At 46.6% G+C, this 27,623-nt stretch overlaps 1 protein-coding gene and 1 long non-coding RNA gene across 6 annotated transcripts; one reads left to right on the forward strand and one right to left on the reverse strand.

Annotated features, from left to right (window-relative positions):
• The first annotated feature begins 499 nt into the window (after positions 1-499).
• On the forward strand, positions 500-27,546 carry fndc3a (fibronectin type III domain containing 3A). 5 transcript variants are annotated; one of them, XM_088380440.1, is made up of 28 exons: positions 500-702; positions 935-1,067; positions 2,920-3,063; positions 9,998-10,073; positions 15,421-15,497; positions 15,720-15,957; positions 16,409-16,696; positions 17,150-17,208; positions 18,208-18,350; positions 18,509-18,568; positions 18,651-18,789; positions 19,383-19,436; positions 19,540-19,664; positions 19,779-19,953; positions 20,358-20,444; positions 21,085-21,223; positions 21,290-21,358; positions 21,444-21,562; positions 22,353-22,458; positions 23,038-23,213; positions 23,315-23,428; positions 23,513-23,662; positions 23,822-24,186; positions 24,288-24,500; positions 24,616-24,782; positions 24,868-24,992; positions 25,131-25,488; positions 26,192-27,546. In XM_088380440.1, the coding sequence occupies exons 3-27, from the start codon at positions 2,953-2,955 to the stop codon at positions 25,464-25,466; spliced, it is 3,711 nt and encodes a 1,236-aa protein (XP_088236566.1). In that variant the 5' UTR covers positions 500-702; positions 935-1,067; positions 2,920-2,952; the 3' UTR covers positions 25,467-25,488; positions 26,192-27,546. The 5 variants fall into 5 exon arrangements, with proteins under 5 accessions (XP_088236566.1, XP_088236565.1, XP_088236568.1 ...); XM_088380439.1 differs by having other exon boundaries at positions 502-702; positions 25,131-27,546; XM_088380442.1 differs by lacking the exons at positions 500-702; positions 935-1,067; positions 2,920-3,063 and adding an exon at positions 8,672-8,698 and having other exon boundaries at positions 25,131-27,546.
• LOC148395445 (uncharacterized) lies at positions 13,099-15,234 on the reverse strand. The gene is made up of 2 exons (XR_015859375.1): positions 15,066-15,234; positions 13,099-14,922 (listed from the first exon to the last, which is right to left on the reverse strand). It is a non-coding gene; the product is annotated as an uncharacterized LOC148395445 (long non-coding RNA).
• Positions 27,547-27,623: the final 77 nt, after the last annotated feature.

A 27,623-nucleotide genomic window follows, 5' to 3' on the forward strand; every position in this document is an offset into this window, starting at 1 on the left:
TATGAGAATGTATGGTGAGCGACTACAAATACTGTATTGTAGTTAGCCCTGGGGTCTAGTTACTTTCCAGCAGGTGGCGCTACAACCATAATGCTGCATACAGTAAATAAAAATTCTCTGTCACTTTTTTAAAATATACATGTTCTTTTACCTTAATATGCATTTTTGGAATAACACTAAAACGCATTGCTAAAATTATGACACGTACAGAGTTCGCATATGTTCTAATGATTTGGGGCTTTCACTTCATATGAAAACGAAACAAAACAGGAGGGGGAAATCTGTCTTTTAATGTGTATTTTCTGCATGTACTTTAATCAAATGTCGATTTCGTTGAATTGTCGACTGGCTGGGATTCCCATTGACGTAAAAGGTTTTTCCCCAGCCCAGTTTCATTCGCACTACACTTGTCACCATAGACCAGTCTACACGTCCATAAAATGATCTGCCAGGAAAAAGTAGCATGTAAAACATTGGAATAATAATCGAGCGGAATTGAATAGCGCAATTTGAACGTTCAACTCTTTTTGAACGGAGTCGAAAAGGCTTCAATTTACTTTCTATAAATTGGAGCTTCGCCATGATTTCCTGTATTGCGCATGCGCAAACAGTCTGACGGTAAGCGATGGCGAAATTCCTGCTTTTTATGCAAGGAGGACCAGCCTGGGAAGCAAAGTTATCTCGATAGAACAGAACACATAGGTAAGCCTTGACCCTATTAAACAGTTTTTCGTCTCCTCTCGGAAGCCTTTTGAGGCCAAAGAGGGAGAAGATGGTTTAAAAAAAAAACAAAAAAAAACAAGCTTCGTCTCCTTCACTATTAGCAACGTAGCATCAGGCGGCTAACGTTAGCATGCTCTCTTTTTTTGGCTTGTTGTTGTTTTGTCATGGCAAGCTAACACTTGCATAACTGTTGGTTTTTCCTTTCTTTCAGGTGGTGTGGGGGGCTCGCACCTAGGAGGAAGCTGCTCCTCTTCGCAGCCCGCTGACGTGGACGACTGAAGGAGAAAAAAAGGCGACAAATTTGTGTGCGGTGCATTGCTTGTCGTCCAATAGCGTCTGATTGAGTGAGTAACATTAGCGGCTCTATTTTGATATAACATAAATTTGCCTCCCTTGTTCGATATGAGGCATCGTTTAAAGAAGCATTCGGAAATAAAGTGACGTTTTGAAACGGTTTGCACCTGCTAATGGCTTCCGCAGCCTGCTAATAATATTATGACACCTGTAGCTAGAATAATCACAGAGCTTAGTTGTTGTTATAGAAGCACGACAGCAAAAAGAATATTGGTTAAAATGAAACAGGGATGAGAAATAGAAATTGCAACAAAAAAAGATGGGGGAGTCACTCGAGCCACACTTAAGAAGAACATTTAACGGTATTTTGAGATTAATTGTCTGATAATTCTGAGATTAATGTTTGACTAATGATTAATTGTTTTTGTTTGTTTGCTAACCATATTCACCTTGCTTCAGAATGTGTCACTATCGCAACCAAGACTGATGTTTTAATTTTTTAAAATATTTTTCAAATTCCATTATGGGTTCATATATTAAGTCAAAATTTGAATATCTTGGCTTCTTGACTGAAAAATGCATGTGCAACAATACAAATGTGTTGTTGAAGCATGTGTAACAGACTAAACTGCAAATCTACAATATTTTGGAATGGATTGTCCGTTCAGGAATTTTCTGAGAAATTCCTGATGGTTGGCAAGCTATACAGGGGCTTGTGCTCGCTGTCTGATTCTTCTTACAACAGCCTCAAAAGTGTTGCTTTGGCTGTACATATGCTATGGATGCCATCAACTTAGCTTAATGCTAATAAACAATGCAACATGGCATAGAGAGGCTAATGAATAACATTGGTTTTGCATTGTAATAACCTTAAAGCAATTGATGTTTGAACACAAATGGTGGAGCACCACTTGTAGACAGACAAAATACAACTTAGTCACATATTATTTATCCTCTTTGAAGAATGACTAATATTCCTTGTCACACATATGAAAAGATTCATTGTTGAACTGACACAAAACGCATTCCAAGCTATTTATGTGATTACTGTATGTTTATACACATGAATAATAGTGCTATTTTTATGATTTATTTATTTTTAGGCAGTCTAGGAAAGATCAGGCATTTTCATTCATTTCACTGGGTAAAGATGATTTGAAACATATGTTTTGATTTTCCTAGCATTAGCACAGAACAAATAACCTCATATCCCAAGGCACCACTGTACTGAAGCGTCCTCGCAAAACAACATACACGGCTTGGTTGCTATTTACCCCGGTATTCAAATTTCAGCAATGTCAAAGCATGTCAAAATGTCCACGTTAGGTGTCAGGTGTTGTATTGATTTTGGGACCGTTGCGTAAGGTCGGCAAGTCCGCCGACCAGCTGCCCGAGGGCATCTGGGCTAAAGAGACGCTCTGCGTGCCGCCCGTTCACCCGTTGTACTTCAGTTCATTGACCGTCGCATTGTAAACGCAGCCGGACTTGTTGTTTCAGCTTAAGATGGGGAGGGGCTAAAGCTAACAGATAAGCCAGATCACTGTGAGCTTTAGCAGCGCAGGCGTACGGCGCTGTAATTAGGTTCAAGGACATACGATACATCTCGCTTGCGGCCTACTGGCATTTTTGGGATAAGTTACACATCATCTGTTCTCCACTGAAAGCCCACTTATTTTATAGAACGGATCACGTTTAATTAGCTTCGATTCAATTACTCCACTTTACCGGGCTTGAGCCGCCATATAATCCCTCTCAGTACAGCACGTGTACATTTCTTCAGGTACATTTTACAGGGTGAGTCATCTGCTCCTCTGTTTTTAGCAATTTGCGTTGACACTAAAATTCATCATGTATGGGCCAGCATGAAGTTCACCCAAAGTAAAAGCTGCCCCTTTGTTGCAGGAGACCCCCTCTAGTGGTGTGAATGAGGGAGACATGGCAGACCACACCCCACCTCTGGAGTCCAGCCAGCTTCTCAGCCCTGAACTCCCCATCCTGGCGTCACCACCGCCTCCAGCCATGGTCAACGGGGAGGGCCCCCAGCAGGTACGCTCACGCAGTTGCGGAGGGGTTCCCGTACTGCACTTTTCATCTTTCCTTTGTATAACGGACTTCAGCCCGAGTTGTCCATGGAAGTTCTGGAGAGTGCACGCAAGAAGCCCGTTTGAGGTGCTGCGCTGATTTACTGAAGCGGTCGACACGTTCTGCAATATGAGGAAATGCGTCAATAAGCGTGCTTTATTCCAAAACGGGTCTTCGCTATGCGTAGTAATTGAGTTTATCGGGCTGGAAATTCTTTCGATTAGATGAAGCTTCATCACACAAGTCTGGTATTGAAGTCGTATCATCATCTCATATAATCAGATGAGAGCCGCTCCATTTGTCGCCTCGTGAAACCCGAAGCGCTCGGCCCATTGTTTCAGATCCTCAAAACACGCAGTCGTTACGAACTCGAAACACCTCAATCGGTTTTGATGACGAATTTCTTGAGAAGCAGATGTGCACGTGATAGCAAGCACAGCTCCCCGAGTAGCCATTGTGTAATGGAGCAATTATTTAATGTCGGTGTAAGTGAGACAGAGTGGCCCTGATGTGAGGGCTGTTTTTTGGAGTGCTTTGATTTCTGCGACTTGCTAAATAGCCCGCAGCTCTCGTAGCCTCCTGTCTTTTTCCATCGTCTCTTCCATCTTGTGCAATTTGTTCAGATAAGACTCTCTAATATTAGCCACGGTTCACATGGCCTTCCAGCCGTCCTGTCATTTTCCACAGTGGAAAGAAAAAAAAAAAGCGTCATGCCGAGCCGCGAGGGTGATCTCACGGAATTCGGTTGCCTTGTTGACGGCGAAAAATAAGAGGTCGCCCGATTACCTGCGCGCGTCACGCATCCGTGTGCTTAGCATTTTATGCCAGCCAGTCAGAGGAATAAAAATACGACTCTACCTTCCCGCTTGACGTCATTGCCGCGCCTCCTGTTCGGGCCAATTTGAGCCGTTGCGTGTGCATGAAGGGCACTGAAATGTGGCGTAATAACACGTATCTGATAACACGGCTGTGTTTGTCTTAATATACAGATGGGCTTCTCCCCCAGATGCGTCGATTTTTCAATCAATGATTCACAGTATGATAAACAAAACACCTTTTTTTTTTTTAACTTAATTCCACAAACAGTGGCCTGGGAGACTTTCTGTCATCAGTTGCAGTTATTGGAAAAGGTATTGGAAAAAAAAACAGCCAGTCCTTTGGGAGCTGTCTCAGGTGTGTACTGGACCCCGAGGAGTGGTTTGGTCTTGACAAAGCCGGCCAGGGCTGTTGTGACGGTGAAAATCAGTGACGGCTGAACCCCCCCGCCCCCCCCTCTCAACCCTTCCACCACTCTCCCCACCGTCGCTGACCTTTTAGTTTGACAAGCTGCAAGGACACTTCCTCCTCCTTTCTCCAGTGTCCAGTCTGGGCTGCTGCAAATTTGCGCTCGACTGGAGCAGTTCTTGTGAGCCGCTGTCACGGGGTCATTACCTGAGATGATTAGAGATCACTTTGTTTACAGCGTGATTCACTGCTTCCGTCCATTAACTGTACCGCCCCCCTCCCCACCCCTGCCCAATCCTGAAAGGTCTTCCTGCAGTTGCCAGTAAAAGTGGCAACACATGACTCTCTGTCTGTAAATTTTTAAACCTAGCTAATGGCTCGTGGATTTAGTTGATGGAGTGCAGTTGGGCATGTTTTCGAAGCGTTGCGCCTACAGCTTCTCGTTACATCCGCGTCTCGACATGAGCAAATTTGTGCTGCAATTTGCGAGTCACAATTAGCATTTTGTGACGACAAAAGCAAAACTGAGATCACGGGAAGCAGAAGCAAAGCTATTTCCTTGACATTATTTAGCAAAACATCTTGGCCATACGCTGATAGTTAATGAAATAGCCAGCCTTGCGTTTGCTCGACTAATTAATACCAATAAGTTGATCCATGAAACAGGCAGTGCATAGGCATGAATGTGTGTGTGTGTGGTCTGATCTGAGGCTCACGACCCCGTGTGGGCTCATGTTACCAGAAACGTGGGAGACCTTCCTCTGAACCGCTACAAGGGCCAGACGGGAGTGGACAAGGTGCCCGTGTGCTTTAGAAGCCGCAAACATGTCGTCTGGTGCACTGCCGATCAATTTGCTGTGTGTGAGAGAGGCAGCGTGTGTGTGTGCGTGTTTGAGAAAGTAAAGCGTGTGTGTGAGTGAAAGTGTGTGCGTCAGCAAAGAGAGAGAGAGAAGAGAATGTGAGTGTGTGAGTCGGACTGGGCTGTTATGGAAAAAGGAAGCAGGATTGCTTTGGTTGATGTGGAAATGGCAATTAATACAAAGAGGTTTTTGTATTTGTCACCTTTTTTTGAGGAGGTGTGACTCAGCAGTGTTTTGGGGACGCTCCCTTTCCCAGGCAAGAGACGAGACATTCTCCTCCATCACTTATTCTTTCAGGGGAAAGCCAAAGAGACAATTGTCAAAGTAATCGGCGGTGACTGAGACGGAACAAATGTTTTCCTTTTGTTATTCTTTTGTTACTAATTGCAACCCGCCCTCCCTCATTGAAATAAATGAGTCTCAGTGCCACAAGATCCAAAACATGACGACGTGAATTCAATGAAGGCAAACCGCAAACGTGCGTCACCGTCCTTTTAGGCCAATGTTAGTAACAAGTCTGTTTAGTCTAACGACATCGCATTAAACCGGGTGATTCCGCCTGACACACTTTGACATCCTTACGCTCGTGATGGCGCTATCTCCTCCGTGGTTTGTTACTAATAATACCTTTAATCTCGGGCTTCATAGTGCATCTTGGGAAGATTCCTCCTTTCCTTTTCTACGTTATCCAATCATGCGATGTTTTCTTGACACGATGAAAGCTTTTTCAATCATCAATCGTCACACACGCACGAAACTGGTTTGTTCCGAGCCCGGTGGGGTTTTTATTTTTTTTAAACCCCGAGCGTCACCCTCCCCCTTACCTCACCCGTGGCATTTGGCTTGCTTCCTGTCGTCCAGCTGCCGTTGTCTCAGCGCCGCACGGTAAACAATTAAAGAGGAACAAATAGTGAGAAACCTGAACTCTGAGTCACAGGCGGCAGCGACACGTCAGCGCCCTGAGCCATGAAATTATGCAGCGGTGGTTGTAAATCGTATCCGTGTCACACTCGCCAAGCAGCGTGTTGTAGCATTGCTAGGCAGTATCAAGAGTACACATGTACTCTACTTGAGTAGATTGTTCAGATATCTTCACCTAAGTGTTCTTGCTACTACATCTGAACACGGATATCTGTCCTTTTCTACTCGTGACTTTGTCAAAATGCCCTCATTACTTTGTCCAACCTCTGGAAGTCATGACGTGATTAAAAAAAAAAGAGCTTAGAAAGAGGGACAGCACCGAGCAACATGGAGGACGGTGACCCGGGGAGCATCACTGACAATAGCGTAATGGTTCTGGAGGATATTCATCATCTGTGGCCGTATTTAGAAGCATTGTTGGGTGTTGTTAGTTACACCAACGATTGGTTGTGCATGCCTAAAAATCACCAGGGTGTGCCATGCGATACTTGTGCGTCCAATCGGAGTAAGGAAATACAGGTAAGGGGAATTTGTCGTTATCACAAGCTACTCTAGTTTTTGTCTTTGTCAGTTGGCAGCGTGCTGCGATGACAAAAAATCCCGTTTAAGGATCGTGACAAGTTCTAAAAAAATAGCAGTTACAGTTGACTTTTGTACTTAATCATATTTTTGATTGTTTACTTGGGTAAACTCTAGGTGTTCCAGAATGTGAATGTGTCCATGCACGCCCTGAAAAAATGAGAATGCAACACTTGCAGATGTGCACACACAAAAATATATAAACAGGAGGTTGTCCATTTTGACTCAAAAGGGGCAAATTATTTTTCATATTTCAACAATTTGCTCAAATGAGCCCCGATCAGTGACCTTTGCTAAATTAGCAAGCTTTTTTTAGGGGGGAGCATAGCGTCTAAGTTGCTCATTTCAAGAGTCCGCCGTGAAAATCAGCATTGCGAGCGACCGTCATTGCCGCTTGTAGCTTCGGCCGCAATTTAAAATGCCAAAGCAAGCGGCGTCGCGGTATTCATTCTCGGGTCATCGTATTTGTCGTTTCGGAAGCCTGCGCACCGTATTGTTCCGACGAGTCATCGCGCATCTGCTCCCCCTAAGATAATTATAACAGCCCGAAAATGAGAGCAGGAAGCTAGCGCCCATCACTGCTCAGCCATCTGCGTGACGAGTAACCTCTGCAGTTTCTCGCTCTCTCTTTCACTCTACCTTTTCCGGGTCTGTCAAAATCATGCTCAGTTCTTAAATGGCTTTGTAATTACCGAGCCGACACCAAGAATCCAAACTTTGGGGACACTAGCCGATCCACTTTTGTCTCCTTCTTAGCTTGAGGTGACAGCATGAGTTTGAAACCAAACAGGTGGAACGCTTCCCTAATTCCATTTGTGTTCAAGTGTAAGCGCATATCAATACGTCGCTGCTAACAAAATTAATTACGCCCCCCCACACCAAGTCATCTGACGCCATTAAGCTCATTGTGCTCAGATGTTCCTCGATGCAGCGTGGTGGCTATTTCGGTTTAATTCCATTAAATCCGGCTTTAATCACTTCACACGAAGTGAAATAAACAGCAGGATTGCTTTTAGATTTGTGAATGAGCCACTCGTTGGGCCGGCAGCCTTGGTGAGCGAGCAGTGTGTGTGTGTGTGTGTGTGTCAACTTGGCACGGGCTACTCCTGCCTGCCGCTTTAAGGAACGATGCGTTCAGGATGAACGAGGGCAGATGTCGCTACGCAGAAGCTCACTTGAATGTAACGCTCGATGTGCCGTCTCATTCAAGTGCCGCCATTACATTCGCATCCAAAGTTGATCGATCCGTCCCCTTCCTGACTGCGGCTCGACTTCCGAAGCCTTCCGATTCTGAAACAATTTCAAGCTCCGTGTTATTGTGGCCAAAATGAAGTGTCACACAAAAAGATTGGAGGGTTTTTTTTTTTTTTTTGGGCGTGGGAGGGATGGAGGGAGAGAGAGAGCCTGTGCATTCATTTATAAGTCAGCCTCAGGAGCCGCTCGTTTTCCTTCACGCCGTTGTCGTCGCTGTTGTGGTGGATTTATTAACCCCAAAAAAAAAAAAAAAAAATGTATTGTTACAGTTTGCGCTTTTGAAATGATGCCCATTAGCCGGCACAGCTGGGCTTCAAGTGTGCTGGCACGCAAGCGGAGGCAGGGCATCTTCACACGAGTTAATCCGGCCTCAAACGTCCCCCCCCCCCCCTCTCCTAAACACGCTGATAAGGTTTCCCAGCCATTGTCTGAGGGTCCGCCGCGGGCGAGTGCTTATTTGTTGAAGGGGGTTGCTGTGATACGGACGGCAGGGAGGCAGGAGACAGACTGAAGCGCCAGGTCTTAGCGACACCGAGATTTACGCCACTCCTCTTGTGAAAGCCAAACCCTCTTTTGCTCCCAAAGCGCCGCTCGCCTCCTCCTGGATGTTGCACACTGAGAGAGTTGCTACAAGTGTCACCGGGATCGGTTGCAGCTAGGGGACCCTGGTGCAGTTTTTTTGTTTTTATTTTTTTTTTCCCACTCTCTCGGGCTGCGCCAAAAAGCAACGCCTGGATGAGGAAAAAGCGATGCGGGCGACAGTAAGTAGCAGTTTTTTTGTGTACGTCGGGCCGCCGGCACCTGACTGTGACGCGCCGGCCCACTTTGACTCAATTAGACCTCCCCAAGCCACTCGCCCACCTCCCCTTTAAGCCCCCCCTCCTTCTCCTCCTCCTCGCTGACGTGCGGGTGTGTGTGAAGCTACGAGTCGGTCTGTGTGCGCGTGGATGCGTGTGGCAGTCAAAGGACTCGTTCCCCCGTCGCTGCCGAGCACATGAATGGAAAGCCATGTTGGCGATGGAGGTGCTGATGATTCCCGAGCGGCACGAGAACCGCTGCCCGAGCCCCGTGCTGGGCGACTGTCGCTTCTATGACAACGTCTTCCACAAGAGCGAGGTAACCCAAAAAAATAGAAGCCGCTTGCGTTCCTTCGGGGACTTTCAAAGTGGAGAGAGTGACGACCCGGCGAGGGTTTTTATGAGGGATAGTTTGAGTTTAAATAGGATTTATTGCTCTGTTATTTGTCTGTGCCGGAGGTGGCGGTGAAAAGCGAATTAAGCTTTGTTATTGTTTGCGAAGGCCCCGCGGTGTCGCGCTTTACTCGCCTGACAGCGCTGAACGGTCGTCTGTCTGTGTATGCTCGGTGGTTGACTGGCGACCAATCCACGTTGGAGTTTCTGAAGCCAATTGGGATAGATTTCAACCCTAAACAGAATCATCTGGTCATATTCTATTCGTATAAGGTTGATGATATGAAAGTGTTTTGCAGCTGTGAGAGTTTTAAATGAATGATTCCACCGATTGATGAGTCAAGTAACCAGGTCAAATTGATTTTGCGTTTGGACTCCATAAAATGTAAGGTTGCAGGCATTGTTATTGTCCACTAGAGGGCGCCATCTTCTGTAATATCTTTGACTTTGAATGTTTTTGGCTTTGAGAGGCGGGACCTTGTAGGCTCAGTGTCGTACGTGGCCAATGAATGTGGACGATTGATCGCATGTTAGCGGCCGGCTGGGAACACACTCGCAACGAGCTGCTGTAGGCCACAACTCGCCTCAAGAGGCTCCCACGCAATGTAACCCGGTCCAGCTTTTCGGCCTTTCACCAATTCGACACAACAACGATACTATTAAAGTCGTGTAAGGCAAGGTACATCTAATTTTCTTTTCCATTTTATGCTGTGGAGGGAACTTCTGCCCGCTACTCTTAAGACTCGCTTGTACGAGCAAATGGCCAGGTTTTTTTGGACGTCAAACAAGTCCTCCCTTGTTAGCCCTGGCAAGAGTTGAGCCGCTGTGTATTTATTTGCTGTTTTGCTGAATGTTTTTCTTCTTTGGCAGGTAATCCTGGTGCAGGTAAACCCAGGTGAGGCCTTCACTATTCGACGAGAGGATGGTCAGTTCCAGTGTATCACAGGTAAGCAACTTCCCTATGTATCTGTAACCATGATCTTAAACTTTGAAGTGACCTGATTCCGGTACACTTGAAATATGAAATTAACTCGCCACACTGGTCGTCGCCGCTGACGTGTGCGCGGTTCATCGAACCGGCGTCTTTAAAGAAGCGTGAACGTTTGCATTCTATATTTAATCCATCCAATAAAATGAATGTCATCAGACTACTGTGCTCACGATTGAATGCACCCTCAGCGGCCGAGCACGAAAGACGTTAATCGGTTCAAAACCTGCAATGTGGTGTTTGGCCTTTAAGGGGCGCTAGACTTTAAGAGCATCAAAGAAAAGGTGCCTGAGTGTCTGAGAGAATGTGCGCAGTATGCGAACCATATTTGGCCCACCCCTGCTAAGATGGCTTGGAAACATATCAGGTGATGAAATCATACGCTGCGAGCTTCGGCACCAGCTTTTGCACATCGGTGCCTCCGATCTCATTGTTGACTGACAACGTCATTTCTTTTTCGCCTATACCTCGCCACACAAAGGAATAAAGACGAGACTAAAAAGCCCATACAGGAGGCCACAGGCGTGCCGGGTTTGGATGACGAAGATCTTGGAAGCAGTGATCTAAAATGATCTGGTGGCGGAAGGGATTAAAAAAAAAAAAAGAAAAAACCCAATCCGAGCCTCTCTTCTCTCCACTTCATGCCTGAGTGCGCCGCCGCCCCTCGCGAGACACATAAAGCGGCCTAATAGGGGATGAGCGTACATAGTGTCTCTGTCAGAGGGGGAAAAAAAAAAAAGAACGAAAGAGGTGACTATTGTAGATCAGTGTGGCTGCTACTAACTGGTCTGTCACAGGGTGCACTCATCTCTGTGACGTGAATAGAAGGATGACTCACCGCTTGCGTCGCAGGAAGGCAGAAGAGGAGTGTGTGCGCGCGTGTGTGTACGCACGCTCCTGTTTGGTTGGTTTGTTTGCCGTGTCCTCGCCAGAGTTGCGTGATAAAATACTTACTAAAACTGCACGTCGATACTCAAGTTGATGCGAGTCGGGAAATCGATTTTGATCCAAACGGAATTATTTTTAAAACGGACAGTCCTCGAATCGGACAACACCCCATCTATCGAGATTTGTCTTTTGGGAGTTTGGACTCCCCACTAGTATTTGCGTGCGCGCAAAGACCGAAAGTTGGACAACGGCGCCGCGTTAGACTGCGGCGTACTTTATTCTCCAGGTGTCACAATTACTCGATGAATCGACCCGTGTGAAAGCACAGATCAGCTGTCAAATCAATGTGCTGACAGATGAGTTGTTTGGGCTGATAGCTTTCCTCGGAGCCTCTTGTTGATCGAGCTGTCTTTCGCACCATTTGGATTGATGCCTCGTCTGTTCACCGCTGGTCCCGTAGAGCTCGATACAGATGTGCGGCGTCCGTGTCCTGGTTTTACCCACTTGTGTGTGTGTTTGTGTTGGTGCCAAAGCGGAGAGACACTCGGTGTGGGTCCTGATGGCGCTGCAGATGCGATGAGTCTGTTTTCTGTCGGAGTGTTTTGAAGCCGCCCCCCCGGTGGCTGGCAGAGATCAGCCAGCCGTGTACAGTTGAGTGTCTGATAGCGGCCCGAGCCTTTGGAATCCATGATGTGGTCTTTTTTATTCTTTCCGGTTGACATTTGATAACTCTAAATTTGAATTTAGAAAAATAAAAATCTAATAATATAAAATAATATGAATAATATAAATAAATAATATGATAAAATATATTATTTTTGGGAGTGTGTATGTTAAGTATCTGCTCTGATTGACAGTTGAATGTGGAAAGAACAAATGCATGTTTTGTTTGTGTCAGGCAATTTTGTCTGATCTCTTTTGCGTTTTTCAATCTCAACCCTGCAAAATACTTGCAGGTGACTTTTTTCCATCTTTCCACTGGTTGTGTAACAGACATCACCCCCACCTCACCCTAATCTGCATCGTCCTAGGCCTCGGCATATCTACCGCCGCCGTGCCGTCTGCCGTTTTGCATTTTGATGAGATGTAGCAGCATGTCAATTAAGGTCTCGTCTGGTTGAGTCAACTTGCAGCTGCTCTTGCCGCACAATTACTCCAAACTGTGATTCGGTTCATTGTTTGAGGGCCATCCTTTTGAGCCAGACCCTGAACCCACATCACCCGCTTTCACAAAGCTTACAAATGAATAGAAACAAAGAAAATAAATACCACCTATTGTGCCAGGATTCGTCACGACAAAAATAATAGTCAAGAGAGTAACACTGCCTCCACAACGATAAATATTAAAAGAAATTCAGCTCATCAGTATTGTACGCTGCCAACTTTTCTTCCCAGCCTTGACACCGAGTTGACATTTTAGCTGACAAGACGTCGTGAGGCACAAAGGCTCCTAGTGTGCTACATATAGTACTCAGTGTCCAGAACACCATAGTTATTTTCTTTCTGTGGGACTTTTTTTTTTTTTTTGTGTGTGTCGTTATAATTCCATATCATATCCTTAGGGAGTGTGCCATGTACTGCAGAGGACTAACTTCATGTTCATTTTTAATTTTAAGTATCAGTGACTGGTATCAGTGGCCTCCGCAAGTACCCGATACTTTACCAATCAGAAAGTCACCATTCTCATTATGACAAAAAAAAAAACACGAAAACCAACCAACACTGGCTGAGCCTCATGTCTCGATGCAGCTCGGTCAGCGCTTGTGTTGCGTAAGACCTGGGCTGTCATGGCCATGGCCATTTTAGATGAAAGCACAACTGTAACAACACCTCTCACGCTCTCCCGAGCTCGACCCGTCGCGTACGGTTGGCGTAATTGACCCCGCAAACACGGCATTAGCCGCATTAATCCGTTGTTTGGCGTACTCGCCGCCTCCGCCGCCTTTGATTTCAAGGAGACGCTGGCGTTCATTCACAGCTTCCATGGCGAGTAACTCTAAGGATGACTGAGCTCGTGACTCATTCTCCTACTGCTGCGTCCATCAGTGCGAGGGGGAGGCAGAAAGGGCCAAGAAACCCAGCATGTCTTCACATCTAAGTTTAGTCAAGCAGGAGTGTCCACTTTATTTTTTGCGTGGGCTTATAAACATCAACAACAAACAAGTAGGAGGGCAAAATAAACCCTGGTCCCCGCGGCGACGTCCCTCCTCGCATCGCATTGTAGCGCAGCGCTCGCTGTCTGGTTTAGAGTGCTCCCGCACGGCAATACGCGCAAGCATGAAGGTTACCGTTAACGTCATCCACTGCAGGAGCCTCTATGAAATATCCGAGACAAAAAGCTGCCTTTCGACACGTTCCGTACTGCCTTTTGTGTGGAGGGATTTTTTTTTTTCTTTTCATATACAGCCAATTGCGTCGTTCTCAATGTCGGCTAAATCAATTCTAATAATGTCAGTCAAATGCTCTAAAAGGGTGAGTCCGGTTTGGGTGAGTTGATCATCGGGGGACGATTCTTGCTTTTTGCTTTAGCTGCGATTATGTCTGCCGTGATTACGATTCAAAGAAGGAAGTGTTTATCGCAATTAGTCCTTTTTTTTTTTTATTGAGTCCTGTAGTTAGCCTCGTGATATGGCAGGTCACTACAATCAGTTCAATTGTGGCTTCGATAAAGGCTCTCTTGATTTCTGAAGAATCCCGGTCGATACCTTCTATCAAGCCCATGAGGATTAGAAGGAAAGTATTTTAGAAATCAGCTGTTAAGAATGGCTCTATCTGGACCTGGCTCACACCCGCAAGTCAGGAGGGGACGCTTTCGGACGTGAATTTCCGAACCCGTCTCCCACGGGTCAAACGGTGACCCGTCTTGGCTCGCACTTTTGTGGAGGAGGACTGATGGTTTTGATTCCGGCTCTTGCTGGAAGCCTGGCACTCCGCAGCCACGTCAGCACAGCCAATGTTCCAGTTGATTTAGGGGGAGGGGAAGACGGGAAGGGGAGGAGTGGGTGGTCCGTTCTATCTGATCTCTGTCAGAAGTTTGTGCGTCAGACTGATGCAAAACAAGCACCTCCCACCATCTCCTCCCACCGTGTTTGTTACCTTAAGCAAATACCAAAAAAAAACTCCCATTAAGCCGCCATTTTGCACTCACAGAGCAACGTTTGTCATAAATTGTACATTCTGTTACTCAGCATCAGCTAATTAGAATGTTCTCATCCACGGGCAAGTGCACCACAGAGCATATTAAGTAGTGTAAAAAAAAAAAAAAACTCATGGTTTTGTCATGTGATGTCGATGAGGGCTGAGTCAGTGCCCTCGTAGAGATTTTTTTTTTTTTTTTTATAACCTTTTAGTCTGACTGTCTTAGCACTCAGCTCGTCCCCACCCGTCTTGTCAGATTACACTTCTTAGCCTTCATACCTTCAAGGCATAATCTGGTGTGGCGCCATTTAACATTCATATTTGGAACGAAAGAGCTTACAAAGCCTTTTGCAGGTTTTGATTTGATTTTGACGTAATCCGTCCAATTGAAATATCCCTCATCTGAAACCATACAACCTTCTTAAGGTTAGCGTCTGATCACGGACACTCGGCTCTTCAAAGAGGGGGAGGCGGTGCTGAGGCTTGGCGATGATGTTTTAAAGGCAAGCCTTGGACTAGCGGGGCCAGTTTGGTTGCCCATATGTGCTGTGAAGTATGCCAGTTCCAAGAAAAATGAGGAGAAGGTCCCACGTAAGCAGGTGGCCACGAGGTCAGTATGTGCTGGCTCGTCTTGGACATGAGACGTGGAACTCGGGTCGTGAGTGTTGGTGTCCTTCTGCGTGACTCGGCAGTGAGGTTTTCCTCCCTGACTCGGCTTTCTGCTGAGCTGTCTCTCGGGCCACGGCCATGCAGGGAACGATGTCGTTTCCTCAGCACTTTGCTTAAGTGGTCCGTTTGCATTTTTGCCAGGAATTGTGTGAAGAGGAAAAAAAATATCTATCTTTGGCTTTTCTGCGTCACAATACAGAAGGACTAAAGGGGCGTTTCCTCTCCCTAAAAACATTTGTGAATATGCTCACTTACAAGAAATTAACATGGAGGCCCGTCATGACGATTCAGTTGCGTTGCTTTGTTCTTGCTGTCAGTCGCTTTGCACTAACACACACACACGAGGGTTGGAGCACCTTTTGAAAACAGTTTTGAGATGGTTCAGTTCTGCCGTTTAACTTAGTCTTATTTAGGTTCAGCATTGTACAAGAACGCTAATGCTAGCCAAGAAGCGAAAATCATTTAGCATAATGACAAAAGCATTTATTAAAAAAAAAAAAAAAAAAAGCCCTCTGACTTTCCTTTATGAATGTTCTTATGTAAGCTAAGGCCTGTGTTTGTCAAAGTCCTTGATGTTGCTTTTATTTCCCCCCTCTCTGCCTTTCTGTAGGTCCTGCTCAGGTTCCCATGATGTCTCCAAACGGTTCAGTGCCTCCAATCTATGTGCCTCCTGGATACATTTCACAGGTAAGCACCCTGTAATTGATCGGTGATTCCCAACCACTGGTGCGGTGAGAGTTCAAGTGTGCCGTGGGAAATGTTTGTTGACGTTAGCTGAAATGCGGTTTGGTATATGCTGACTTTTTTTTTTTTTCTTTTGAATACAGACAAGCTCAATTATGTCCTCAAACCAGCAATCTTTCTGCATCATGAGTTGGAACACACAAAACGAGTGTTGGTTTCTTTCAGATCATTGAGGAGAACGGAGTGCGGCGGGTCCTGGTGTTGCCACAGCAACCCGAGTTCCACCCGGGCGGCCATTCTCCTCTCCACCATGCACCGCCGCCCCCCCACGCCCACCTTCCTGCCTTTATCCCGCACCCGGCCATGATGCCCCCGCCCCCTCAGCTGTACACGGGCATGGTGGGCGACATGAGCTCGCAATACATCTCCCAGTATCATCCGGCTCACATCTACTCAGAGCAGGGTGAGACGGCAGCGGATGTGGCTTTGCATCTCCGCCACATAACGCTACAATTCACTCGAATTACCAGACCGCTCACTACACGTATGATCCAATTTCTCTCCAGTTGCCACAAACGATTTGCTCCAAATACGATGCGACAAAGTACAATAAAGTTACAATTGATTGCGAAGATGTGATACAACTTGATTCAATTTGATTATGATACAACACACTCCGATTGAGATGTGATTCAGTCCAATGACGATACGATTCACTCGGATTAAAATATGATTCGGTACAATTACGTTACGATTCTTCAGTTGCGTTATGATATGATTCGCTTGACAATAGGTTTCAATTTGATTACGATTCAGTACAATAATGGTTGGCTCCCAGTTTTCATGTTTTGAATTTATAAACGTTGAAAATGTTGAATGCCTCCTTTTTTTTTTCTTTCTTTTTTTCAAATCAGTCTCTGCAGATTCCCACAGCCAACACGGACGCCCAGCATTTGTCCACAGAGATGACAGAACAAGCAAAACGTACGAGCGCCTCCAGAAGAAACTGAAGGACCGTCATGGAGGTGGCGGCGGAGGAGGGCAGGTGAAGGACAGCCCTCCCCCTTCACCCCAGAAGACCTGCAGCAGCCTCAACGCGTCCGACGTCCACAACGGCGTGGGAGGCAAAGGACCCGAGGCGGAGCTGCCCAGCCATGCGCTCGACAAGCATGCGGGCCGCGGCAAAAACGGAGAGGCGAAAGGTCAGTGTGTCAAAAGACAGGAAAAAATTATCTTCACTGTCATTTTTGACTTAAAAAAAAAACAAAACACCCAAGTGACTTTGTACTCGGTTCCTTCCGACCACTGATGAAAGAGGAAGCGGTTCGGAAGGTTTACATTTGACAGTGGTGTTTGCGGATGTTTGGGAGTTTGTTGTGTTTAGGCGCCGAAAATAGAGCCTCATTAGCGGTGCGAGCAGCAAGACGGCCGACATTTTTCTTGATTGCGCGCTCATTAATCATTACCGTTAAATTGCCTCTCGGCTCGCTTATTTTTGTACAAGGTTAAAGGAAAAACATTGACTTTGGTGTTAAAAGTGTAGACATTTGGCTCTGTGGAGTTTCGGCCCATCCGTGAAATGACACAATCGTGTACGCAATCGTCTGTCAGCTGCCAAATGTATTTCATTTTTATATATTTTTTTGTCTCCTCAGAGTTGGATCCCGCAGCACAGGCCTTGCAAGCGCTGCTCAGCACCATCAGTAAACCCGAGGTTCGTATGGGCCCGTCTATTATCTCGTGTTTTTCTTTGCGCCCAATTTGCTTGGATTTGCATGTTTTTATGTGACCATCAGCGAGAGAGAGATGGCTAATGATGCAAACGCGTGGCGTCATTAAACGTCCTATTAACACCGGTGATGAATTCCCGCTGACGCCTTGCTAATGTAGTCGGAGCTGCTGACGAGCACGCTCGTGGGGATTTTCCGCTCGCCCATGTGTCGAGCTGAGCCGGAATGGGGTTTCCTGTCAAGAGAAAGGCGTGAAAATGTCGGTACTTGCGTATTGACGAAGTATGTCGGGACGGTGATAAAATTTACGTATTTGTAGCTATTTTGGTTTGTATTGTAGTTTGAAAGTGTGACCATTAGCATATGACCTATGATATTTATTTTTAGGAAATTTGAGAGTCTGGGGCGGCAACAGAAATAAAAAGAAAAAATGGCTGCGTTGAATCGAGGATTAGCACCGAAATAGAATTTCTTTGACCTCATAAAATGTGCAGTACAATCCTCTGAGCTCCTTGTAAACGGAGCAAAAGGGAGTCCATTTCAAAGCGGACGGGTAAACCGTGAAGTCTAAGGCCGGATACAAAGAGCTTAAATGGGAAAAGGGCTTTTTTTTTTCTCTCCTTTCCTCTTTTTGCAGCCACGCAGGTTTGGTCAAAGGACCGTGATGCGAAACAGTGGGGTGTAATGGAGTAAGGTGGGCCCCCCTGGGAGTCCAAGGGGCCTGACCTGATATATATACACTTTCTTGGTGGAGCACAGGTTATTTATAAGCCTCCTCAAAAGAGACCCAATTTAATCTTGTGACTATTCAATTCTGCTCGGAAAGGTGGCCTCGGGGCATCATTAGAATCTGTTGACCGCGTTACTTACTTGCACACTCATCGAGCTGTAAATGCTCGGAAAAGACGTTGTTGACACACCTGCCGGCTCGCCGGATAGCACATTATCGCTGATAGCGCTTCTGGTCCGTGTACATGTGGCAGGTGACGGACATCCAGGCCCGGGCGGTGGAGGCGAGCTGGAGCGCACCCAAATCGGAGGACGACAGCACCCCCGTGGGAACCCTCAGCTATGAGGTGTCTGTCTCATTCAGCGGCAAGGACGGGAAGTACAACACCATGTACTGGTGAGTGACGTCAACACCCCATTTTATGACTCACAAAGTCATGTACGGCCTGAAGATTACGCACTGCTTGAAGTCACTTCAAACAGCTTTTATGCGGACCGTGCAAAATGTCCTTTACACACGCATTAATACACGAATTTGTTTTCCTTCCATTGCAGCGGTGAGGAACTAAGTGCAACTTTAGAGAACCTTCGACCAGCAACAGAATATCACGTCAGGTCAGCACTAACACGGCCTTAAAGATGGCAGATGGATTTGGGCTAACCCCTGTTTGGGTGTTTGTCCCCACCTCCCTTTCAGGGTCCAGGCCATGTGTAACTGTTTACAAGGAAGTCCGTCAGAGGCGGTGAGCTTCACCACGCTAAGCTGTGAGCCGGAACCTCCCAATGCTCCCAAGAAGGCCAGCGGGACCAAGAACTCTCTCGTACTCCAGTGGAAGGTACCTTTGTGAAATCCAAACAAGTGATGCCGAGCTCCAAATTCAGGCTTCTTGTGAAATTGCTATTATTGTATTTATGAAATGCAAATACACACGCTCCCTCAGTGTAGCTTGTTAAATGGGCCGTGCACATGGCTGGCGACAATGTATATAGATATAGTTTATAGGAGGAAGTGAACAGCGTGGAGCAACAGCAGCCATCTCGCCCGGTTGTTGCGGCGGGGGCCCCCCCTCTTCCGTATCGTTCCTGTGTAATTAACGCTCTCATTTCGCCAGCGGGAAAAAGCAGCGCTTGTAAAAAAAAAAAAAAGATGGCCTCCCGGGTGTGTGTGCGCACGAGGCGTTGTTGTATGTGTGTCAAAGACTTTGAGATGTGTGTGTGAAAGACTTTGATATGTGCGTTCACAAGCGTGCAGCTTTTACAGGCTTTGCAAAAACAAGCATGCGTCATCAGCAAACCTTTGGTGGATTAATGAAAAAAAAAAAACGTACACACAGCTGGATGCATCTTGACTGCTTGCCACATTGTTGTCCACACTGCATACTGACTCACATCTTCATGTTTGTTTTCTTCTTTTACTTTCTTTCTTTAGGCTCCATGTGACAACGGTTCAAAGGTCCACAACTATATTCTTCAATGGGATGAGGTAATCATGTTTCTAAATTTGTTTTTATGGACATTTTGTCCATTAACGTTGCCGTTGAGCTGCAGCCTGCTCACCTCCTGCTTACTTATATTTTGCTGTGTAGGGGAAGGGCACTGGCGTCTATGAGCAGTGCTACTATGGACCTCAGAAGCAGTACAAAGTCAGCAAGCTTTCACCAGCCTCCAGATACTCCTTCCGTCTTGCGGCCAAAAATGACATGGGCGTCAGGTAGGTCAACATCTTTTATCAGCTCACAGCACCGCTGAGGCCAATTTTGTTTTCCCGTGTGCGCTACGTCTTAATGCCCGTTCCCGCCTCTCTCCTCGTTCTTTCTTCGCCCAGCGAGTTCAGCGACTCTGTGGAGCTTTTCACCTCGTGCAGCGTGCCATCACCGCCCTTCCCTCCGGAGCTGGAGATGGCCGGCGTCACCTGGCTGTGTGTCAAGTGGCAGCGGCCCAGCAGCTCGCCCAAAGAGGACGACGTCTGCTACATCCTGGAGATGGAGGAGGAAGGCTCGGTACGATGACGTTTTCGACAATGCAGTCAGTTCTTGGCTATATTTAGCAAAGCTGTCAGGGGGGAGTATGTGTCTTCTGCTCTGCTAGGTGCGTGATAAAAAGCTAAATTTTGTGTGATTATCGTTTGAGATCATAATTCGGGATAGTCACAATCCAAACTATTGAAATAGGCAAGTAAAAAAAAATCTGTTGACTCATATATTTACCATGGTCACTAAAGTGAAGTTGTTTTGTTAAATTCACATGACATTTACAGCTCAGAGCAGCCTCCTGGAACCACACACACACACACGGAGACAGCTCCTTCCCTCCCATCGCACATCTCATCTTTTATCTAACTAACGGTCGATGTCGTCTTGAACGACCCTGCTGCTTCTGACGGCCGTCTTTTCCTGCTCCCCAGGGTTACGGTTTCCAGCCCAGCTACGACGGCGACGAGCTCTCCTGCATGGTCAGGAACCTCCACAGGAGCACCAAGTACAAGTTCCGGGTAAGGGGCATCTGTGCAACTCTGGTGATCCCTTATTGGACGCATGTGTGTGTGTGTGTGTGGGGAGAATGACTGAGAAAAGTGACAGTGTGTGTTGTGGATGGTTTTTTTTTTTTTCGTCTAAGGCTCTAAGCCCTGGGCACGGAAGCTGCTGAGGCCTGCAGCATCTTTGTGAGTCATGGCGGTTCTGCCATGCCTCTCCATGGTTCTGCCTCAAGGGTAGCATCCTGCTGCTCATCACCAGCTTGTCAACGTGTTTTCTTTTTTAACAGCGTCCCAGGAAGTGGAGTGCATTGTTGCACACCTTGTTAGCATAAGCACGTCATTTCATTTTAATGCTTTCGACTCACTCGGGCCGACTTGTTTGAATAACAAGCGCATGTTGTTATTACGATGGTAAGCTTTGTATGTTTGAGGCAAAGAAATATGTTTTGACATTAAGGAACTTGAAAATAAACCTTAGCTCTCCTCACAATATTCACAAAATAATCACCGATGGAAAATTGGATTAAAAATTTGAGCTTCCTTCCCAGAATCATCCAGCTGCCGGATGCTAAGCGGGATGAGACGCACTCAGCGGGATTAGCAGATTTGTGTCTTTGTCTTGATGCCCGATTTCCCGTCCTGCTGTCCTTTCCAGGTGGCAGCGTACAACTCTGAGGGCAAGAGTAACCCCAGCCCCGTGGTGGAGTTCATCACCAATCCAGACAAACCCAGCTATCCCTCCAAGCCCGTCATCAAGGGCAAAGTTCTGCCCAACAGCTTCAAGTTGGCCTGGGGTACAGCAAATCTTTGCAAAACGCGGACCCGGTCGCACGACTTTCATTTTTCTTGTTCTCTTTTAGAACCTCCAAAAGAAAATGGCGGCGCCGACATCACCAAGTATGTTGTGGAGGTATCGGAGGGTTTAAGTGGTGAGTGAAATAAAAGCTGCTTTTTTTTTTTTGGAGTCTGTTGCAGTCTACTTGAAGTTTTCTATCTCTTCTGATGTATGCTCAGGTCTGTCGTGGGAACTGGTCTATTCGGGCCCGGCCATGGATCATGTGTGCGACGGCCTCAGGCCCGGCTGCTCCTACCAGGCGAGAGTGTACTGCATGAGCGAGGGGGGGCAGAGCCCGGTGAGTCATTCATAAACGCACGCATTTTCACTCTCACGGCTTTGCGTGGCTGCTTTATTTGGACCACGGCAAGGAAAAGGCCTCGACGAACAAGTTATTAGTTTTGGATGCTTGTAGCTTCCACTTAAGGGCAGGGTTATTTGAATCCGTCTTAAGCCACCTGGCAGCTTTTTGTCAATACGTATATGTGTACGCTCGAATCTGGATATTCCGAGCAAGCCTAAAAAACGCGCACTCGATGTTTTACCAGCGATTGATGGTCAGAGTGGAATCTAGTGCATTTCTTAGCCAAGGCCTAACAGGAAGCAACAAATTGAAACACGATTTGATTTGATAGAAAATGGCAGGAACGCGTCGTCTGCATTAGCATTCAATCTATTTCAAAGAAACCAGCTTAATGAAAATGCCCATTCGCGTGGCCTGTTTTTGTTGAGTAGTGCGACGACTCTTCCCCGTCAAGACCAGAGTCTGCTAATTGATCAACCCTCCCAGGATGTTTTTCCCTAATTAGTCTCCTCCGCAGATGCTCCTCGTTAATTTGTGCGTCAGCCGTTAGCGTGCGTGTGCATTTATTCATGAGTGGCCTCGCAAGCACAGATGACTCACGGTGGCAAGCGGGGTGACATCACGCTTAGATGTTTGCCATTTTGTCTGGGTGGAAGTGGGGAAGAAATACATTCAAGATTGTATTTGTTACCTGAAGCCGGATTTGCTCCGAGAGTGCTGAAAAAGCTAGTCTGGCATTTTGAAGGTTCTTGTAATCAAATTGTCTATGGTTTTCCTCCGCAAGCTGTCGGAGACCCTGCAGGTCCAGACTCCCGCAGTACCTCCGGGACCCTGCCAACCCCCGCGGCTGGTGGGCAAGCCCAAAGCGCGTGAAGTGCAACTACGCTGGGGTGAGTCATTTGATTTTGCTGCCTTGGGGGGGTTATATTGTGCACTTTCTTCATAAATTGCATTAGGCTCTAGTAACGTTATTATGAGCTTGTGGAGCGGAGCAGAGAGAAGGTAAAAGCGACTTTTGCAGGTTTAATGGAAACTATCAAAGGTTTCAACCTTTTTCATGTTGACAAATGTGCCCAACTGTTAAGAGCAAGCGCCAGGCGCTACGCTAGCTCCGCGCTCAGTGATCAATAGAAGTGAAGTGGAGAGTGACGCTTTTCATGGCCAAGATGTAATAGCATCGATGCGGCCAAAATGCTAGCCTATATCACACATTGATTCATGGACTCGTCAAGTGCAAACTGTAAAAATGTGGACGAGATTCACTTGTTGCATAATAATAACCCCTAAAAAGGATTTGAAGGAGCTCTCAGGGAGGAAGAAGGGTTTTATTTTTTTCAAATTCACACATTGGTTAGGCTTCAAATGGCACTTTGATGGCCGCCACACTTTGACCCTGGAATAGATGCTTTCCATTTAAAAAAAGATACCAAAAAAAAACTGTTGTACTCAAATAAGTGTAATTTTTGCAGCTGTGCCGCCGATGGACGGCGGCAGCCCAGTGTCGTGCTACAGTGTGGAGCTGAGCGGGCCGCAGTCGGAGGAGAGCAGGGAGGTTTACCAGGGTCCCGAGCTAGACTGCTCCGTGGGAGGCTTGATGCCCGGCAGGACCTACGGCTTCAGGCTCAAGGCGGGAAACAAGGCGGGGGTGAGAAAGAAAAGCATACTCTGATGTTGTCTATCAACAAACGGATTCATTCCTCTGTTAAATCAGATGTCTCATGGTTTTTATTGTTATTGATTGTCCAGTTTGGGCCGCTGTCCGAGCGCTATGACGTCACCACCGGCCCCGGAGCCCCCGAGCAGTGTAAGGCTCCTTCCATCACGTGCAAGTCACCCAGCTGTGTTGTCGTCAGCTGGGAGGTAAGGCGACACAAATCGGCTCAAACGTGTTTGTGGCGCTTGCGTCCGATATGATGACCGACGAATATCCCCCCCACCTCCCAGGCCCCACCTTGTAATGGGGCTCCGGTGACCGACTTTCGTCTGGAGTGGGGGGCAGCGGAGGGCAGCATGCAGGTGTGCTACAGTGGCGCGGCGCTCAGCCACGAGATGAAGGGGCTCCTGCCAGCCACCAACTATTTCTGCAGAGTGCAGGTGCAAGGAGAGCACACACACACACACACACACACACACACGTGACATTAAGTGGTTTCGACAAGACATTGTGCCCTGAGAGCTCTTCAGGTGTTGTCAAGTGCTGCCCTTAAGTGGTACCGCCATCTTGTGGACAAATGTGGTCTCGCATCTTCCCAGGCTTTGAATGTGGCAGGCTTGGGCCCTTTCAGCGAGGCGGTCTTGTGCTTGACCCCCTGCTCGGTCCCCGCCGCCATCAGCAACATCTGCGTCATGAAGGAGTCTGACCTCATCAGGTTTGGCGCTCCTGAAGAGGTGGAAGAGGCGGAGGAGGTGGAGGAGGAAGAGGAAGATGAGGACGAATGCGTCAAGCCGCCGCCTCTGTACTCGCCTTCCACCTGCGTGGGGATCTGCTGGGAACCCCCCCGCGACCACGGCTCGGAGATCACATCCTACTTGATCGACCTTGGCGAACGCCAGCCCGTCTCGGTCGGCCCCGTCACGAAGCACGTCATCCAGCACCTGCAGCCCGACACCAGCTACAGGTGGGGGAGGAGTCCGGCCAGGCCTGGAACAAATCAATTCATAAAGGATCGTTTGTTATATTAGCATAATCATTTCTGAGCCTGTACTTTTGTTGTTCCAGGATCCGAATCCAGGCGCTTAACAGCTTAGGCGCAGGGCCCTTTAGTCACACCTTTAAGTTGAAGACCAAACCCTTGCCCCCCCAGCCGCCCCGCCTGGAGTGCACCGCCTTCAGTCACCACACTCTCAGGCTCAAGTGGGGCGACGGTCCGGGCAAAGCCGCCGCCTCAGACGCCCTCCAGTATCGGCTGCAGATGGGCGACAAGAGTGGCAGGTTTGAAGCACAATTAATTCAAGCGTTGCGGTCCTTTCCTGTTTTCTTTTGGTTGGTTATTTTCACACCACGGGCACCCAAGCAGCCATTTTCATGCTCTTTGTGCACGTTGCAGATTTATCTCCTTGTATGAAGGAACATGCCACACCCACAAAGTGCAGAGGCTAAATGAGTCTACCTCCTACGCGTTCCGCATCCAGGCCTTGAACGAGGCGGGCTCGGGGCCCTACTCTGCTGTTTACACCTTCACCACCCCGCGCTCCCCCCCTGCCCCGCTCAAAGGTAGGAGTTTTTCTCTCGTACTCTTCTTTCGAGCATGTCGAATGAGACTTTTCTAAAACTCGCTGAGCATCTGTTGCGTGTTAAGCCCCCAAGGTGGAGCGAGTGGATGACGGTTCGTGCGAGGTCAGCTGGGAGGCGCTGTCGCCCATGAAAGGCGATCCGATCGTCTACACTTTGCAGTTCATGATGGGGAACTCTGATTTCAAGCAGGTGCGCAGGCTCCTCCTCGTGTTCATCTCGCTCAATTGTCCATTACGCAAACGCCGTTGTTCTCCGTGACGTTCAGCTAATGTCAGCGCGGCGCCCGATGAGATCAAATAAGCGCTAACTGGTGGTTTTTCCGGGCAGGCGTACAAAGGTGGCGCCACCTGCTTCACGGTGCAACACCTCCACCCCAACAGCGACTACCGCTTCCGCGTGTGCGCCATCCGCCAGTGCCAGGACGCGCTGGAGCTGAGCGGGCCCTACAGCCCCACCGTGACGCTCGCCGTGCAGCGGGGGGGCGACAACCTCGCCTCGGCATCCTCCCCCACTTCTTCCTCCTCCAGGTCCACTTCCTCCTCGACGTCAGGCCGGGCCGGCCGCAGCCTGACGGACGAGCAGTGCGCCTTCTTGCTGCTCATGGTGTTCGCCATCATCGCCATCCTCATCGCGTTCGTCATCCAGTACTTTGTCATCAAATGAGCGCTGCCGCCAGGGCACCACGGTTATTACAGCTTTATTCTTTTCTTCAGTTTTTTTGTTTTTTTTCCCCCCTTTCAGACTTTCTCTTACTTTTGCTCCCCCTTCTCAGAGTATATACATGACTCCTCCAAAAATTAGGGCTGTTGGGTGAAATAACGAGATGAACGTAAAATACACCAAAACGTTACAAGTTACTTCAATTGAAGTTTTAAATTTAAAAATTTCAAAAGTACATCTCAGTGTAGCTGTCACTCTTCAGGTCTTACAGGGCTTATATTCATTTTAAAATGTCCAATAGTCTAATTTCAGTTGTACAAGTGGAAATTTTACCGGTTGTCAATTTTCAAAAGTAAAACTGAATTAAACAAGTGGGAATTCAGAAATGACCAAAGCTCAAATTAAGTTGACCTGTAAAAGTAACAGTGGTTGTCAGACTTTTTTTTTTTTTTTCCCCTTTATTCTCCAGTTATCACCATCATGACAGACATTATCAAGACTGAACCAAAAGAAATGTTTGGAAACAACGTGGTAAACTTTAAAGTTAAATACAACTGAACTGATAATCACTGTTGTGCACTTTAGGCTCATCCTGGCATTTCACCCGCCAAAGCCAAATATCCCGGACTTCTTGCCAGTACTCTTTGTGTATAACCCTTATTTATATTTGCAGTCGTGTCCAGTATGAAGGTATTTTTTTGTAATTTTTTTTTGCATAATATCTGCAGGACCTGCCTGCCGGCCTGGTGAGTTTGCACAGTGAGAGCTTGAGAAACACATGAATGGACATATAACTAAATCCCCCGCCCCCAAATATAATAATCTGTAGGAACATCATTTAGCACTTTTCTTTTCTTTCATGTGGGGAATGTTGAAGGATGCAAAAAACGTGAGCGGAGAAATCCTATTTTTGTACAGCGGCGGTGGTGGAGGAGGGTGACAAAAAATGGCTTGGGCTTCAAACGTCGGTGAAAAATGTAAAGCAACCTAACAACTATTTTTTACTCCCATGACGATGACGATGATGATGTAGCTTGTTTTTACAATCACACAACAGCTGCTTGAGTCCGGAAATCTTGTTCAGCACAAAAAAAAATAATGTCCGCTTCCCTTTTGTTGTTTCCTAGATGTTGTCTCTTTTTGTTTTGTTTTTTGGTGGGGAGATTTTTTTTTTTTTTTGCAATATAACGAGAGTAAAACATAAATGTTGGCTGACTGCGTCCGGATCGGCATTTTACACCACAAATACACTTTTTTTAAAAAAAGTCTTTGTCGCTGAAACAACTGAGCAAATGTAAGAAATATGAGACAAAAAATAATCATAAAAAAAATCTGTTGTTTCAGAGGCCTTAATTGGGGTTAAATCTTAATTTCATGTGTTTTTCTTTCTTTTTTTTTTTTTCTTTTTTTTGCTACCTTTTATTTCGTCAGTAAAGAGAAGAAACACCGTATTAGTATGTGCGTGTTTCGTTGGCTTTGTTTTTGTTTTTACTTTTGGCTCGTCCAGGGTTTCGTGTGAAGTATATATACATCTATTTTTTATATCATATGTGATAATATAAGTTGAAGAGAATAACAATTTGTCACGCGCACGCCATCTGTCACATTATTACTATCATGACTTTTGTCTACTTGTTGAAGTCACTTGTCTTCAATCCTTAAATGACTAAATTTAGAAATAAGATTCTCTCGGTACTTTGCAAAAAAAATGTCTTGATTTGGTCCTCCAACATTGTCTCGCACTCGCTCTTTATCTTCGGATAGCAACGTGTGCTATTTAAATGTGACCTGTTCGGTTTGAAGAGATGAATACAAAAAAAGTGACCAAAACAAAGCCAGATATGCACAAAAATGAGAAATGTCATTTTAATCTTTGCAGTTATACCTCATATTCACCATGCATTCCAAAAATGGCGGTTTGTTATACGATACGTACTTAGCTAACAAGACATATCACTTTCCAAATGTTAATTATGTGGGCGGGGAAATGGAATGGAATCATAGAAATGTATTTAACGTGTATATGTATAGCCATGATATCTACAAAAAATCCATGCACAATAAAAGATTTATTATTCTTAAATGTGACCTTTTTATTTATTTGCATATCCAGTTTTTAAAGGTTTCCGCTAACTTATATTTTTTTTCCCCCTCATTTTG

The sequence above is a fragment of the Syngnathus floridae genome, chromosome 7 (genome assembly GCF_059516105.1).
Source record: "Syngnathus floridae isolate MCC-2025c chromosome 7, RoL_Sflo_1.0, whole genome shotgun sequence".
In the NCBI taxonomy this organism is placed as follows: Eukaryota; Metazoa; Chordata; class Actinopteri; order Syngnathiformes; family Syngnathidae; genus Syngnathus; species Syngnathus floridae.

Bases quoted from the DNA above. Each gene is read 5' to 3' on its own strand.
- fndc3a (XM_088380440.1), top strand. From the start codon at position 2,953: ATGGCAGACCACACCCCACCTCTGGAGTCCAGCCAGCTTCTCAGCCCT. The intron at 19,665-19,778 runs GTAGGTCAACAT...TTCTTCGCCCAG, and splicing joins AAAAATGACATGGGCGTCAG to CGAGTTCAGCGACTCTGTGG. The intron at 21,224-21,289 runs GTACAGCAAATC...GTTCTCTTTTAG, and splicing joins CAGCTTCAAGTTGGCCTGGG to AACCTCCAAAAGAAAATGGC.